This window comes from Columba livia, chromosome 13 (genome assembly GCF_036013475.1).
Source record: "Columba livia isolate bColLiv1 breed racing homer chromosome 13, bColLiv1.pat.W.v2, whole genome shotgun sequence".
Taxonomy (NCBI): Eukaryota; Metazoa; Chordata; class Aves; order Columbiformes; family Columbidae; genus Columba; species Columba livia.
Genome location: NC_088614.1, coordinates 21031744 through 21046423, shown reverse-complemented (window position 1 = coordinate 21046423; position 14680 = coordinate 21031744). Strand labels below are relative to the sequence as shown.

General features: G+C 41.6%; 2 protein-coding genes across 2 annotated transcripts in view; one reads left to right on the top strand and one right to left on the bottom strand.

Annotated features, from left to right (window-relative positions):
• Nucleotides 1–14680, bottom strand: part of LOC102090666 (dipeptidase 2) — a 37166-nt gene that overhangs the window by 19856 nt on the left and 2630 nt on the right. The gene's annotated exons all lie outside the window — the stretch shown is intronic.
• LOC102090481 (galanin receptor type 1) lies at nucleotides 4406–14589 on the top strand. The gene is made up of 3 exons (XM_005507124.3): nucleotides 4406–5636; nucleotides 7158–7223; nucleotides 11348–14589. Exons 1-3 carry the CDS (start codon nucleotides 4929–4931, stop codon nucleotides 11663–11665), a joined length of 1092 nt encoding a protein of 363 aa, XP_005507181.2. The 5' UTR covers nucleotides 4406–4928; the 3' UTR covers nucleotides 11666–14589.

The window sequence follows — 14680 nt, the reverse complement described above, 5'->3', positions numbered from 1 at the left end:
ACATTAGTCCTACAAAGGTATCGGTATCCACCTGAATTCTTTTGATTCAAGAAAGGCGACAGTTCTTGCCACAAGGTGGCAGGAGCTTCCCAATTAAAATCATACCTAATGTGTGATCTAATGGCAAATTGCGAATTATCAGGACTGTAGGCCGTTTGTGTGAACCAGGGTGCAAACCAGCCTGCTTCAGACGGCTGTTGTGGGAGGATGCGTTTGGTGGTTGGTTTTGTGTGTTTGTTTTTGGGGGGTTTGTTTGTTTGTGGGTTTTATTTTTGTTCCTCCCCAGCAAGAAAATAATACTCTTTTTAGAAAAGCAATAGAAGAGATCACAAAAGCCTTGTGCACAGCAGAAGCTGTTTCCTACTCAGTTTAGGAATTATAACTAAAAAGGCTTCCAGAAACCGTTTATAAATAAAAAGTACTTAGAGAAATTGTTTTCTCTCTCTGGGTTTATTCCTATATAAGTACTATTTCCTTTTTAAAAGAGAATTCTCAAAACTCTATTTCTGCCACTTTATACTCCAATTTTTCAGAAACTGGACAAGTGATCTTACCCAACCAGCTAGGTCAAGTCAAGTTGATACACACACAGGAAAAACAGGTTTGTGAACTGGCCTTACACTAGTTTATCACCATGAGAAGCTGACTAAGTGCTTTCATGCTGTCGTGAATGTCAGAATGAATTGTTTTTCAAATCAGAAAGGACCAAGTTCATAAACTCCAGAGAAGTTGTAATATCTTCTCACCCTTCTTCATCAGAACACCCGCAAGTCTCATATTTAACAAGGAGAGCAGTGCCTCTCCAGAGTGATGCTCTGCTTCTAGCTTTCACAACACAACTATGTCTCCTCAGACTCTGCACTGAGATTTGATTACCCTTTGCATAGAGTGTTTACAAATATATCGCATATGAGGACCCAAATCAAGACATCTTGTTCTTCTGTGTAAGGCCAAAATGTGAGACACGGCTCACGTCACTTTGACCATGCTCAGTTCACGGAAGAGCTGTGCACAAACCACAGGAGCACACAGGAAGAGATACGCTGTCTTGAACCTGATGACACAAGCCAAAACATGTTCCTTATTCTCTACAGAATAAGCAACCAGTGTCAACAAGCATCTTGTTTTGAGGTTTATTATGGTTTTGGCATCTTCTTGTCCTAGTTTTATATATACCTGCCAACACTGTACACCCAAGAATCTTTTCTCTCTGTAGCTTTATTCCAATATAACCTCTATTAGAGCCAAGATCATAATTTGTTACTCAGTCACAAATTAATAACAAGCTTTGTGAAACACTTTTACCTGCCTTCTCAAGAATCGAACTGCAGAAGAAAGTCTGCAAGCAAAGTGTGGATACGATACTTTTGGCTGTTCAAAAGGAGTTGGTTTATTTTTATTATAAATTCTAGGTAAGGCAAAAGCAATTTGTAGGGTATTTATAATCAGCAATAGCTGCCATGCATCTGCCTGTCCAGTAAGGAAGACATGAAAAAGTCATGCAGAGGATTTACCTCCCCACTGAGGAGCATGTAAACTGCTGTGTGCTTAACCAGGCCCGCCTGTGACACAAGTCAGTTTAGGAGAGAGAGGGAGGTCACCAGTTCTCAATGTGCTTCTTCAAAAGAGGCTGCCAAAGTGCCTAAAGCAAAGTCAATGTCATCACACACTTCAGTTTACGTAAAGAGAGCCCAGTATTTCCACACTGCTGCTTTTATCCGTATGTGCAACCACGATACCTCTTACATAGAGAAAATCGCTGCCTAAATTCTGCCTGAATTCAAGTTGCCATTGCTTTCAAGAGCAGAACTGATGGGACTCAGAGCGTTGACTAAGTATGTAGCTAAAGCTGAAAAACTTTCACTGAACTGCTGATTTCATTTCTTGGCAGTCTAATTCGTCAGCATGGCCAAAGATCTCTGTGGATATTTTGAGAATATTCTCAAGTACTGGGGAAGTATTGTTACTGATTCTTTACCAAAAGGAAAAGGTTTCACTCAAAGGTTTACAGCTGACAAATCAAAGATAGCTGAGCAGTTCAACAGTTCGACTCCAGTCTTCAAGTCTGTTCTTCAGTTGTTCAGTAGGGCTGAGTTGTACCTCACTTTGAAGAGATTCCCACTGCAGTTCACAGAAAAACGTGCTCAAGAGTTCCTGTCACGTACATACAGTTAACCTAGATAATCTCAAAGAAAGTCAAATGAAGAATCAGACCTTGCATTACTGGGTCACTCATTGTGGGAGCAGGAAGATTTCAAACACAGGTTAAAACGGATTTTAACAAATTACCCTTTATATTACCTAGAGCTACTGCAATGTAGAGAGAAGGATGCAAGTTATTTATGTTATTCATTGACAGTTTTATATTACATGATTGTTTGTATATAACACCATGCTTAACTAAAAACAGTCTCCCATGTAACCCTACAGAGTATCTAATTACAAAAGACCAAATCAGTTTTGGCATATTACAACCTTTCCTGACCTAAGCATGTACTGCATACCAAATCTATAGATCAGTGCAAGTTTCACATGACTTACTTTCTCCTCCTAGTGAAGAAGTTAGAATAAGCTGAAGACAGCATTAAGTTGAGCTGTAAAAAAGCATTTTGAACATTGAACGTTCGAGTCACAGAAGACAGGGAGCGAAAGACATTCTGCTTTAAAAAAAACAGACTGTTTTTTTGTAAGGCAGATAAGCTATTTTAACAGAGCATATGAAGAATGTAGGAGCTATTGAGAGTCTTGAGCCTTTTACCAGAATGTATATTTAAGTTTCCTTCTTTAGCAGACTGAAAGTTCTGGTATTGAGAAAGAAAGCCTTTGCCTTGGCATACAATACAAAAAAACCCTCAAAAGATAAAAGTGCTTGGCAAAGAGATTATTATCAGTTGTTTTAGTAACAATATGGTAGAGTGCTCAGAGGAAGGTTGGACGAAATGTTTCTGCTCCCTTGATCTACATTAGGTTGAAGTGATCTGTTTATTACCAACATAATTTTCTACCTTGGAGACTGACTTTGCAAGTCATTACAAAACAGCTCATCAAGGATGAGAAATGCAAATCTCTGCTTTGTTTTGAAGCTTTCTGCAGACGCACTCTTAAAGACAACTGTTTGAACGTGAGCCGCGTATGTCTGTGGCTTAGGTGGTGCCAAATTATGTCACACTGAAGCTGTAATTCTTTAGAAGTTGTGGGGTTTTTTTGTTTTTATTATTTAATTCTATCTGTTCTATAAGCTTCTAAATAAATACCTTAGCTTTTTCTTATACATCCAAGATTTTTTTATAACATTGGGTTTGTCCCTGCACCGCTACAGGTAACTATTTTCCTATAGCTTACATTACTCAGGAAATCAGCTGCTTTGTTATAGAATGAAATATAACATGAAGTTCTGCCAGACCAGGACATTTCCAGAGTTCAGTTTATCATATTCTAGATTATGTGTTTGCTAGGAAGCTGATTTGGAGAGTGACTGCGGTACAAGCCACAAGCAGCGAGAGCAATTATCAGTCTCAGCTCAGAGCTGCACTTTTGATGCAAATTTGGGTAGATACACCCTTATGATCTTCCTGTCCTTGATGGGGATGGAAAGCACAGATCACTTTTGCTCAGTTTGTCATAATTTCAGTGTTTACATTTAAGAATATGCTTTGTTTTGCCATTGTTACATGGCTGTATACTCCACAAGCTCTTACCTCAGCCAACACTTAAGCAATACAAACAAGCTCTTCTATGCAAGAAGCTGTCCTGCGTGCATAAATCACTGTTTGCAGGCAGTGTTTGTCTAAACTTTGTTTCTCTCCTTATTGCCTGTAGAGTTCACAGAATCCCTTAGGAAATATGAGGAAACAGATGATTAAAACGAAGTTACTTAGTGCTTTCTAAAACATATGTATTGTTTCTATAAGTAAACATCAAAACCACAATAACTGAGCCATTAATCCTTAATAAAACTCCTCTTTTTAAAATCCATAATTCTGTTCCATGGACCTTCCCTTTTTTCCGGTACAGTTGCTCTTGGCACTACTGGGTTGAGCCCAGAACTTCTTTAAAGCTGGATCAACAAAATTAATGAATATTCAGGTACTAAGGAATGTGGGTAGAAATCCCACATGTGGCAGGACCTACCTGCTGAATCTAAGCTTTTCCCAGTTTTTTGTCCTGAAAACACAGCTATCCAGATTGCTTTATGCTCTAATGTGAGCACAATAATTACTATGAAACAAAAGAATTCTGCTCTGTCGATAAACAAAACATATTATAGCCTCTTTCCTCCTCATGCAGCCAGTTCCAACGCTGCTCCTCACAGAACTGCACACACTCACTCCGCAGCTGCTGCTCAACCCGCCCCTTTGGATGAGAGCTTGCTTTTGCTCCACTGTTCCCCTCCTGGCAAGCAGGAATGTGTGGGGACAGAGCTGATCAGGGGTTATTTTCTGAAGGGCTCAGGTCACAGACAGCATCTGTTCTCACTGCCGCAGCTCCGAGCAGAGCTGGGAGAGCGCGTACGACAGCCGCAGATCCAGGCACTGGAGTGGAAGGAAGCAGAAGAGGAGGGGCGGGAGGAAGCTGAGCTGCAGCTGCTTTGCCTCTGCTCCAAGCTCCCAGGGCAGCTTCATCCTCAGCCCTTCTTGCATGGCCTTTTCCTCTGCCACAAGAACTTCTCCAGCAGCAGCTGCCAAACCTGCAGTTCCTCTTGGATGAGACAAATTCTTCAACCCCCTTTTTTGCCAGTTCCTGCAAGCATCTGCACCAGAGATAAAGCTTGAAGGATTCATCTGAAGAAAATTGCTCCCCAAAGGAAAGGTACAGAGTACTGGAAAAGCCAAGCATTCAACCTCTTGCCACCACCAAGAAACACTGACCTGCCCGACAGCAGTCAGGGCTACAGCGACTGCTCCCTGCCTTCCAAGCAGCTTGGCTCCATGGAGGAGCAGACAGACAACTTTGTGCTTTCCCTCGGAGCCAAAACCAGCAAGTGCAGCCTTGAGACAAACCAAACAGAGGCCCCAACATGTTGGTCAGGACCAATCAGAGGTGGCCCAGAGGTAGTGATTGTACCAGTGCTTTTTGGGTTGATTTTTATCCTGGGAATGGTGGGAAACACGTTGGTGTTAGTTGTTTTGGGGCGTCTCCGGCCTGGGGGACGCCCATCACGCAGCGCTACCAATATCTTCATCCTGAACTTGAGCATTGCAGACTTCTCCTTTCTGGTCTTCTGCATCCCCTTCCAGGCCACCATCTACTCCCTGCCAGAGTGGATCTTTGGTGCCTTCTTTTGCAAGTGGGTTCACTACTTGGCCATGGCAACAATGCTGGTCAGCATCTTTACTCTGGTGGCTATGTCTGTGGACAGATACATTGCTGTGGTCCATGCAAAGCGTTCACCCTGCATCCGCAGCAAGCGCAACGCTGCCCTCGGCGTGGGTGTAATTTGGCTGCTGTCTCTTCTCATTGCCATCCCCGTGGCCCAGCACCAGGCCCTCATGAGTGGTCATCAGCAAGCACCCAACAGCTCCTTCTGCTGGGAGCACTGGGCAAACAGTTCAACAGCCAAGCAGATGTACAAGATCACCATCCTGCTGGTGGGATACCTCCTGCCCCTGGTGCTCATCACCTGCTGCTATGCCAAGGTGGGTGACAGGCAGACGAGTAAGGTTTAAATGGAGGGAAGGATCACTCCCAGACTCTTGGTTGCTTGGAGGTATACACTCAAGCTACGCAGACAACAAATAGTAGATCAAATCCTTTCTATATTCTCTCCTAGTATAGGATACTTCTCAGAGGCAAGGGGAGGGAAGGAAAACAATGAAATCACACCAGCTCACAAACAATGACAACTGCTAAGTTGACATCCAGCATGACACTCAATTTCCCTAAAGATTCTTGCTGGTTTTCTCCTGTTTCTCAGTTTGTTCTCTCTTGATAGCAACCCTTTGTTCCTGACAAGAAGAAATACCATGGAGGGAGAAACTAAACATATGCAGGGACATCACCCCTATTTCTTTCTTTTTTTTTTTTTTCTTGGTCACAAAGCTCAGATATAGTTTCTTGCAGAAACTTGCGAAAAGAGATCTTAAGATAGGAGGTTTTATTCAGCAATAAATCTCTTCCTTTCTTCTTGTGCATTGCTATAGCGTGCGTGTTTTGTTTCCCCTTACTGATCTTTAGCATGTTTAAGACTGATATTAAGTGTGTGAGCTGTGCTAGCACACTCCCTACCATGCAGGGACTGACAGGGACTGGATTCCTTGTCACTCGTCAGTTGCAGGTCTATCCTCTTGGAAAAAAACATATTTTCCTGGAATTTAAGTTCATGCCTGTTTAATCAAAAAATGCATTAATTCCAATACTAATCTGTCTGCTATCATCAGTGCTAAGGACAAGACAATGCAATCTCTAAACTTCAGGCCTTGCTTGTCACAGGAGGAAAAAGCCACTAGAGCTCTTAACTCCCGCCACTGCAGCCCCAGCTGTTTGTCCCCTCAGTGCCTTAGGTGAGACAGCAGCGACAGGAAGGTGAGCTGCATCTAATAGAGGCATTGTTTTGTTCATTAATTGCTTTAGAGACGGTGGTCTGTTGGCTGCGAAGGCCAACGTATAAACATTGGCAGGTTACTGCCATGCCGTAGTCTGGTTTCAAAAGCTTGATTTAGATGTTAACTGAGAATTTTCCTGCAGTGCTCTAGCAGTTCTAATGACTCTCCCTCTGAAAGGAGAACCTGCTCCAGCTGCCCCATCTGTTAGTGCTGTGCTCAGGAGCAGCAGGACAGTCGCAACAGGGTTCAGTACTGGCAGCCTGCCCCCTGCCTTTCTATATAATCCACCTAGGGAATAAACGTAGATAACCCAAAGCACAATCTAAAATTCAAAATCCATGTAAAGATTCCTTAGCATAGTGCCAGCTGAGCTCTTAATATATGCTGAACTACATCTTCTGGAAGCATAGTGGTTTTTAATGCTTTTTCCAAACCTCGTTTTCTGAATGCGAAAGAACTGCGGAGGGCTTAGAATTAAAAGTCTTAAAGTATCAAATCCAACTTTGGTTGAAGCCATGCTAAGACAGTTCTTTTAATTTTTGGTGCTTTTATGAGAAGTTCAAATGTACATAATCCAATTTCCATTCAATATATTGTTACTTTGTTTCTCCCAAGGTTTTATATCATCTCCATACGAAAGTAAAGAACATTTCCAAGAAGTCAGAAAGGTCAAAGAAGAAGGTAAATACCTTTGGTTTAATCTGTACACTGACTGTAATATAATAGATATGTCAGGTTTCTAAAATAACCAACAGCCTTTCCAGTTCCATCCACATACCCATCTTTCAGCTCAGGTTCAGAATTCATCTTGACAGTTTGTTATACCTTTATAGACACAGTACATGATAACGCCATTATTTTAATGTTATGTTGATCTCTATATACAGGCCTGCTAGACTGCCTTTTTGATTTATTGTGCTGTAACAGAATCCCACAAATACTACCTTTTTGCGTTGGCAGCCAGTAAAATACTCGGACTATAAAAATATCTGGGTGTTTTGAGCATACCTCAGCAAGCTAAAAGGAAAATACATGAAGAATCCTGAAAGTGAAGCAATTCAGTTTTGTAGCAGTTTGCATTTAAGACTTTTCTTAGGGTTTGCATCTGAGTAGGTGGTAGGTTCAGATCCTGGTTGGACCCCTTTGCAAGCCCAAGAAAAGGGTTTTCCCAGGCTCAAGTTGTATGAGATAAGCAGAACTGTGTTTATTGGCCAGTTTCAGCTGCTACCTGACATGCTAGGGCAGCCCTACAAGATGTTGCCACGGTGCTGTCCGTGACAAAAATGAGGGTTGTTACAGCAAACATGGCCATTTGATTGAAAAGAGGGCAAGACACGAAAATCAAACCTTTTATACGACTCCAGCACAAAAAGACAGACACTGGTACCACAGCTGCAACACACTACACATGTTCTGTGATATGGAACCACTTCTGGGCATGATAAGTTGCATCCAGGGATTTATTCACTAGCATTACAGGATCCCTGTAAATCTAGATCACTCACAAGACGAGGAATTCAAGATACAAGATTTTCAGCATGCTGCAGCTCTACCTCAGAATAACCAGAACCAGCACCTCCATTGATTTTTCTTCCATTACGGCTGAGAGGACCAAACTTAAAAAAACACCTTTGACTTCACCTGTTCAAACAAGTTAATGGTACAGCACTTCTTCTTCCTTCCCCTTAAGTATTTCCCTGGCCATAACTCTGGAATACCCAGTAGCAATTCTTGTTCCATTTGGTACAGTTTGCCCTAATTAAATAGGTGATCCTTTCAGATGAAGGAAAAATCAGATACATTTCTCTATACACACACGTCATCTACCACAATTTGTCTCCTTCCAACACCATCTGTGCAGAAATTGCTCATCTAGCCTTTCTGCAGGCCAAACAGCAACTTTAGTGTACCTATTTCAAGTATTTCTTGTTTTAACCGCTTCTCTAAACACTTTATAAGTATCCTTCTTGGGTAGGTTGCATAATTACTCAATTCCTGCATATGCTTTCAAAGTATACTTGAAACATATTGAGTGTCAGACATTCAAAGCAGATCTTCTTAAGATCACTTCACACTAGAGCCTGATAGGAAATTCGTATGTGCATCAGTTTTGTAAAATTAGCTTCCTTCATGTGTACTTAATTGGTCTATTAGTGACAAGTAGTTTTGCTTGGTTTTAATTAATGAACTTCTTCAGATATTAAGTGAACAGCTTTTGCTTATATTGCTCAAAGATGTTTAACAAATGAAACTTGCTCCACGTTTGAAAGGTTAATTTAGCATATACAGAACACCTAGCTTGTTCCAAAAAAATATGTGTGACTTCAGTGGCCAAACCCTAATTGCCTGGATCCATCAAAAGAAAGTGCAACATAGCAATAAAGTCTTCTATTAGGAGGCAATTAAATTACCTGATTCACATCTGTTAATTCAGCCTGCATCTTCACTACAAGGATATGGAAAACAAAGTGTACAAGAAGAGTACAGCCTGGAACTACTTAGTTCCTGACCACTTAGTTCCTACTTCATTCCTATAATTTCAAGAAAGCGGGACTCTGGAGCTGTTACCCTCCTCCTACACCTAAAGGAAGGGTTTGCTCCGTTCTGGGGTTCTGTTTGGTTTGGTTTTTGTTGCGTTTTTTTGGTGTGTGGTGGTGTTCTCTTTACCCAGTGAGGTTTTGTTGGGGTTTTTTGGTTGATTTGTTTGAGGGGGATGGGGAAGGTGGGGCTGGGTGTGTGTTTGGTTGAGTTTTTGTTTGTTTTAATAAAGATAAGTAGTAAATTTTGCAAATACCTATTTGTTCAGATCTTACCAAATTCATCTGGGCTATACACATGAGTAAAGGGCTCAAAAGAATAAAATCACAGACTAGAGTCCTTGTTGAACAGTATTTTCCAGTGAAATGGTTGCCTGTATTACCACTGCAAACAGTTTGTTTTGCCATTCAGAATTCCAGGAACTATAATATGTCTTCTGCTTTGTGCTATGCAGACTCCTCAGGATAGATCACTTCCAAGACAAAACATAGTCAAGATACAAAGCAAATGCCCTAAAGCTTAGGAAGGAACTTCTCATAAGCAGCATTCCACATGCTGGCTGAAAACACACTGCTTTTATTCTCTAATATCGTCTGCTTCTAAAAAACCCCAGTAATAGAACAGAAAATTTTTTTATAAGTCATGACTTATTTCGGCATCTACAGTTTTCATTTATCTTGTTGAAGTCTCTGTATGATACCGTTCCCTTCACCCCAGATCCTACAAAACACTTATAATGGGCAGAAGGTTCATCATCCTAATTCACATTGTTTGAGCCGCGGAACATGGCAATGCATACAGCACAGAAAATCCAAACTCAAGCCACAGAGGTCACGGAGGAGCCGGTGTTTTAACGGCTGCTAGCGCGCCCTGTGAACCTCAAAACGACACGTGGCTCTGGACAAGGCTGCAAAGAAAGCTAACACATCCCTCTGTCGGTGTTGAAAAGTTTAAAGCCCAGCCCTAGGAATTCTGAACATACGTTTGCAGTAAATAAGATGATTTAACAACAGAAATTAATGCAAACCAAGGTCTATTCTGATAACATGGCCCTGTGGTGTTTTACCGGACTCTGCAGCACACCAGGGTTCCTCAGTGTTTACTCAGTTTTGTCCTGTACATCTTTAAAGAAAAAAATAACAGGACTCGCAAACTGAACAACCTGAAATGGTTTTTCAAATTTAAAAATGTTTCCAGGGATGTGAATTTCACAGACACCCCAAAACACTGACACCCCAGACTGCATGTTCCATCCTGTCCCCACCCCGGTTTCTCACAGCCTGAGCCACTCTCTCCAACCCACCATTTCCTCTCAACCAAAGGAACAAAGCTCAAAGAACCAGCCTGCTAAATCACACACCAAAGCAGCTCAGGCAGCTCCTACCACCTACCTTTGGTCAAGGCTGCCTCTCCCTGCACCCTTCACCCCTCACGCTGCTCCGCCATGTCCCTCAGCCCTTGTTTCCCTTCCCCAGCCACACCTGTGGGGCTACCACAGCTGCGGTCAGCAGCTCACCTCATGTTAACCTTCATTTTGGATGGTGACCTTCAAGAACACTGTTTTCAGGGAAATTTTACCTCAGGATGTGCTTTGGGGCTTGCAAATGACAGTTTGCAGCAGTGGCTGGCCAGCCTCACTGGAGAGAAAGTGCTGTGGGGGCACAGGCCGGGACCCCGCAGGTACAGTGAGACTCCCTCAGGTAATCATCTAGCTAGGAGCATTTCTAACCAAAGAGCACTGCATATTAAAAAACAAAACCAAAAAACCAATCCTCCATGCATTGTTTTTCTTGGTGTCTCTCCTAAGCTACTGGAAAAATCTTTCTCCCCAGAAACACATGGAGTCAGCCTGCGTGACCCCCCTCAGGGACCCGCTTCCTGCCAGCTAGACGGTTTTCCCTGGCAGTTCCTTTCAACAGCCTGACCATTCCTCAGCCTCCAAATGTTAGGGAATGTTATTTCCACTCTTCCACGTACCACAGTTAGCATTACTGTTGCAGCACCTGTATTGTTTGAAGTCTTATGGGCACTATCTTCATTGCCTATAGAACTATTTGCATGAGCCAAAACCAGGCAATCTTTGTTTTCCAGGGAGAAGGGTTGTTTTTTAGCATCCTTTTTCATATTGTCATAGTTTGCCCACCTGGCAGCCATCAGTGTTGCTGTGTTATGCTGCCTCCACCACTGACAGAGGAGGGCAAACTCACCCGTACCACGGACTCGCCTGATCACTGTGACCATTTAACACACGATCTCGTCTTTTCCAGACAGCTCAGACGGTGCTTCTCGTGGTCGCTGTGTTCCTGCTGTCTTGGCTGCCACACCACATCATCACGATGTGGGCAGCGTTCGGGCAGTTTCCCCTGAACAACACCTCCTTCGCCTTCCGCATCATCTCCCACTGCTTAGCCTACGGGAACTCTTGCATCAACCCCATCATCTACGCTTTCCTCTCGGAAAACTTCCGCAAAGCCTGCCGGCAAGTCTTTGCCTGCAAGCTCCTCCTGCGGCCGGCTCCCACCGAGAAACGGGTCAGAGTACGCACGGAGAACTTCTCTACCGTGCTCTCAACCACTAACGTGTGAATTGGGCTCACAAATTTCAGGAGGAATTCAGGAGGAAAAGGTGCTGTCTGGGTATACAAGTACATTTCAGGGAGTGGCGCAGCCTGCAAAAGTGTGGATTTTGTCAGATATGGCAGTGGTAGGAGGCATTTTTCCATCTGGCTGTTGGGCCACTTGACACAGGTTGTCCCAAGGTACGTTGCTAGGCACTGGGCTCCGTGCAGCAGAAGTATCTGAATGTCTTTATAGGGCCCACAAGTTAGGATCCATACACAGTTGTAGTTATGGCCATACAATCCAAAATAAGAGTTACACAGAAGGTAGAATACAGACAGACAAGAAAAGAGCAGTTAATTGTGAATGTAGAGAGTCACGAGGATGTAAATAATGAGTGCTGTGATGTTTAGAGAGCACAGAAAGGCAGTTTGGGAAAATTCAAACTAAAAAGTCCTTGAATATGTCTTTGTTTCCTAAACAAGTTTGACCATATGCGAGCTACACATATTTTTAGCTCACTAGCTGCGATGGGGTCTCCAAATCTCATTGAAGGCTTTGCTACATTTTTTACCTACTGGTCAGTAAAATATTTCACATGACATGTATCAGTGATGTGTATTTCTGCATTTGGTGGCTCTGTATCAGCTTACATGTCCCCACGTTTGAATGTCTGCATGCTCCTGAATGTAACTACTGCTGTTAATCACTGGCTCCAGTAACCGTCTCTTGTGAGCAACAGTAAGAGTGTTATTTGTTAATATGTGCTTGAAAGAACTGTGGTTTTGTTTGAAAGTAATGTTTACAAGTCTTCATTGGTAAAGTGTTCTCTGAGTATATCTACCCAAAGCTTTTATTGGCCTCTTCAGTATATAAATGCCAAAAGGTTTTGAGTTTTTTGGATAAACTCTTTTGATCAACAGTGCCCTACCAACCATCAGTTTAGAGCATTTGTGGGGAGTTCAAGGTTACTGTTTGTAAATATATAAAGTGCATATTACTTCAAAATTAAAAAGCATATGGCTGAACGAACTTTATTATTTCACTGTGTTGTCTCATTTGATAATATTGTGTACTGCAATCCGGACTGACCTGTCGTGGCATTCGCTGTAACATGTCTATGGATTCCAGATCCATAGACTACATTACTGAGTTTTTAGAAGCGAGTTACAGAAGTTAAACTACAAATTATACATTTGAAAAACATAAGAAAAATATCCAAATGTAACCTTGTAGAACATCTTCAACATCTTTTGTTACGGCCATCAGAATACACATGAGACTTTCTGTAACACGTCCTACACCAATTGTTCATTTTTAACAGGTATATTTTATACCTCAGTGTTAACTATGCCCACATTGCCTTTCATCGTCTGGCTAATTTATCAGAAGTCAACCTTCCTCCCATTTTCCTTCCACATGTTTTAACTCAAGAAAAAAATTACTCTTGTATCACCAATGCTACTTAGTTACTGAAACAAATTAAACAGATGCATTAATTATGAATGACCATTGCCACATAGTTTGACCATACATTTTGTGTCAGAAGTTATTGGTTATGCGACATCTTTTAACTGTGGTTAACTTTAGTAGCATTATTTAGCTGGAAAATAGGTTACAGAGCAAGGTGTTACAGTACATAACCTGTGCAACAGTTATGAAATTTTAGCCTGATTAATTTAGTCCTGTACAACAGCTACATGATAAGATAAATGCTTGAAGTAGGACATGTGAGATCCAAGCAAGCATGTTCATCAGAAACTTAAAGTGGCAATTCTGTACGTTGGACTGGGAAGCACAGCCACCGTCACCAGCCGCCTCAGGGCAGACACAGCCTGTGAAGCAGGTCATCACTGTATTAGCAGAAATATCAAGTGCCACAGCTTTGAAAAAGATCAGATCCAAATGATATGACACTTGAGATGGAGTCAGTCTGAAACTTCTTAGGCAAAACAGGCAAGCAAATATTTAAATTCCTTACTTGGAGATCCTTGAATACAATTTGCCTCATTTAAATTAATCTGTGTGTCTGTAGTTAATAGAAGCTATTTCTCAGCAGTTCAGAGGACCTAATACAACATAAGATGCCTATTAACAAGTGGAAATAGGATCTTCTGTAAACTACACTACCAGATTGTCCCCAGACTTCTGTTTAAGGATTTATCCTACTCTTATACATGAGTAGTAAGCTTCTGCTTGTGGACACAAAAATTGTCTGATTTGCAGCTAAAGGATAAGAGGCAAGTAGTCCATGCAATAAATGGGTCCAAAATATAAAGGTTTCCAGTCTCTGAGTGGATCGCTCTTCCACTGTATTTCTATAAAGTTGAGAGCTTTCTATTGTATTAAATAATTTTAGTGCAGCTTGTAACTTCCCCAAGAGCCCTTCAACTGTGCAATGTGAACCGAGTACATGTGTAATTTCTAGGACAAGGTTATATAGGTCTATCCTTCAGTGATGATCTGTGCAACTTTTCTGTTTGTTTAGTTTTTACTCTTAGTATACTAAGAGTAGCTCCAGTACCTTATTTCCTCTGAAAACAGTGATTTAGATACTGTATGATCATTTCATTTAACAGCTTACTATTTCTACATACCAAGAATTAGCACAGGCTAAAGTGGACAACATGGCAAAAACGAACAGTAAAAGAAAATGCTTTGATAAATCAATGCAACAGAAATCAGAGCTAAAATGCTATTTTTGTGTGATTATTTACCATGGATACAAATGGGCAGCCAGATATGAAATAGCCTCAGCCTCCTTTTGGTTTAAAGCAGAGAAGAACAATGACACAATATTAAAAAGGAATCTCATACTCACTCTGTTATCTGTGAGTCATTATGCTTCTTTCCTTTAACAGGAGAAATTTTTTTGGTGGGTTGAGGTTTTTTGTAATCAAAGACTGGACATGTCACTACAGCATGCAGAATAAAACGAGCAGAAAACACAACTTTTTTTTTTGTTTGTTTTCATTATTTAATAGAAAATGAAGCAGCAAGATGCCCTTTCTCAGTGAAAGGTAACCATAAAATGACAAGCTA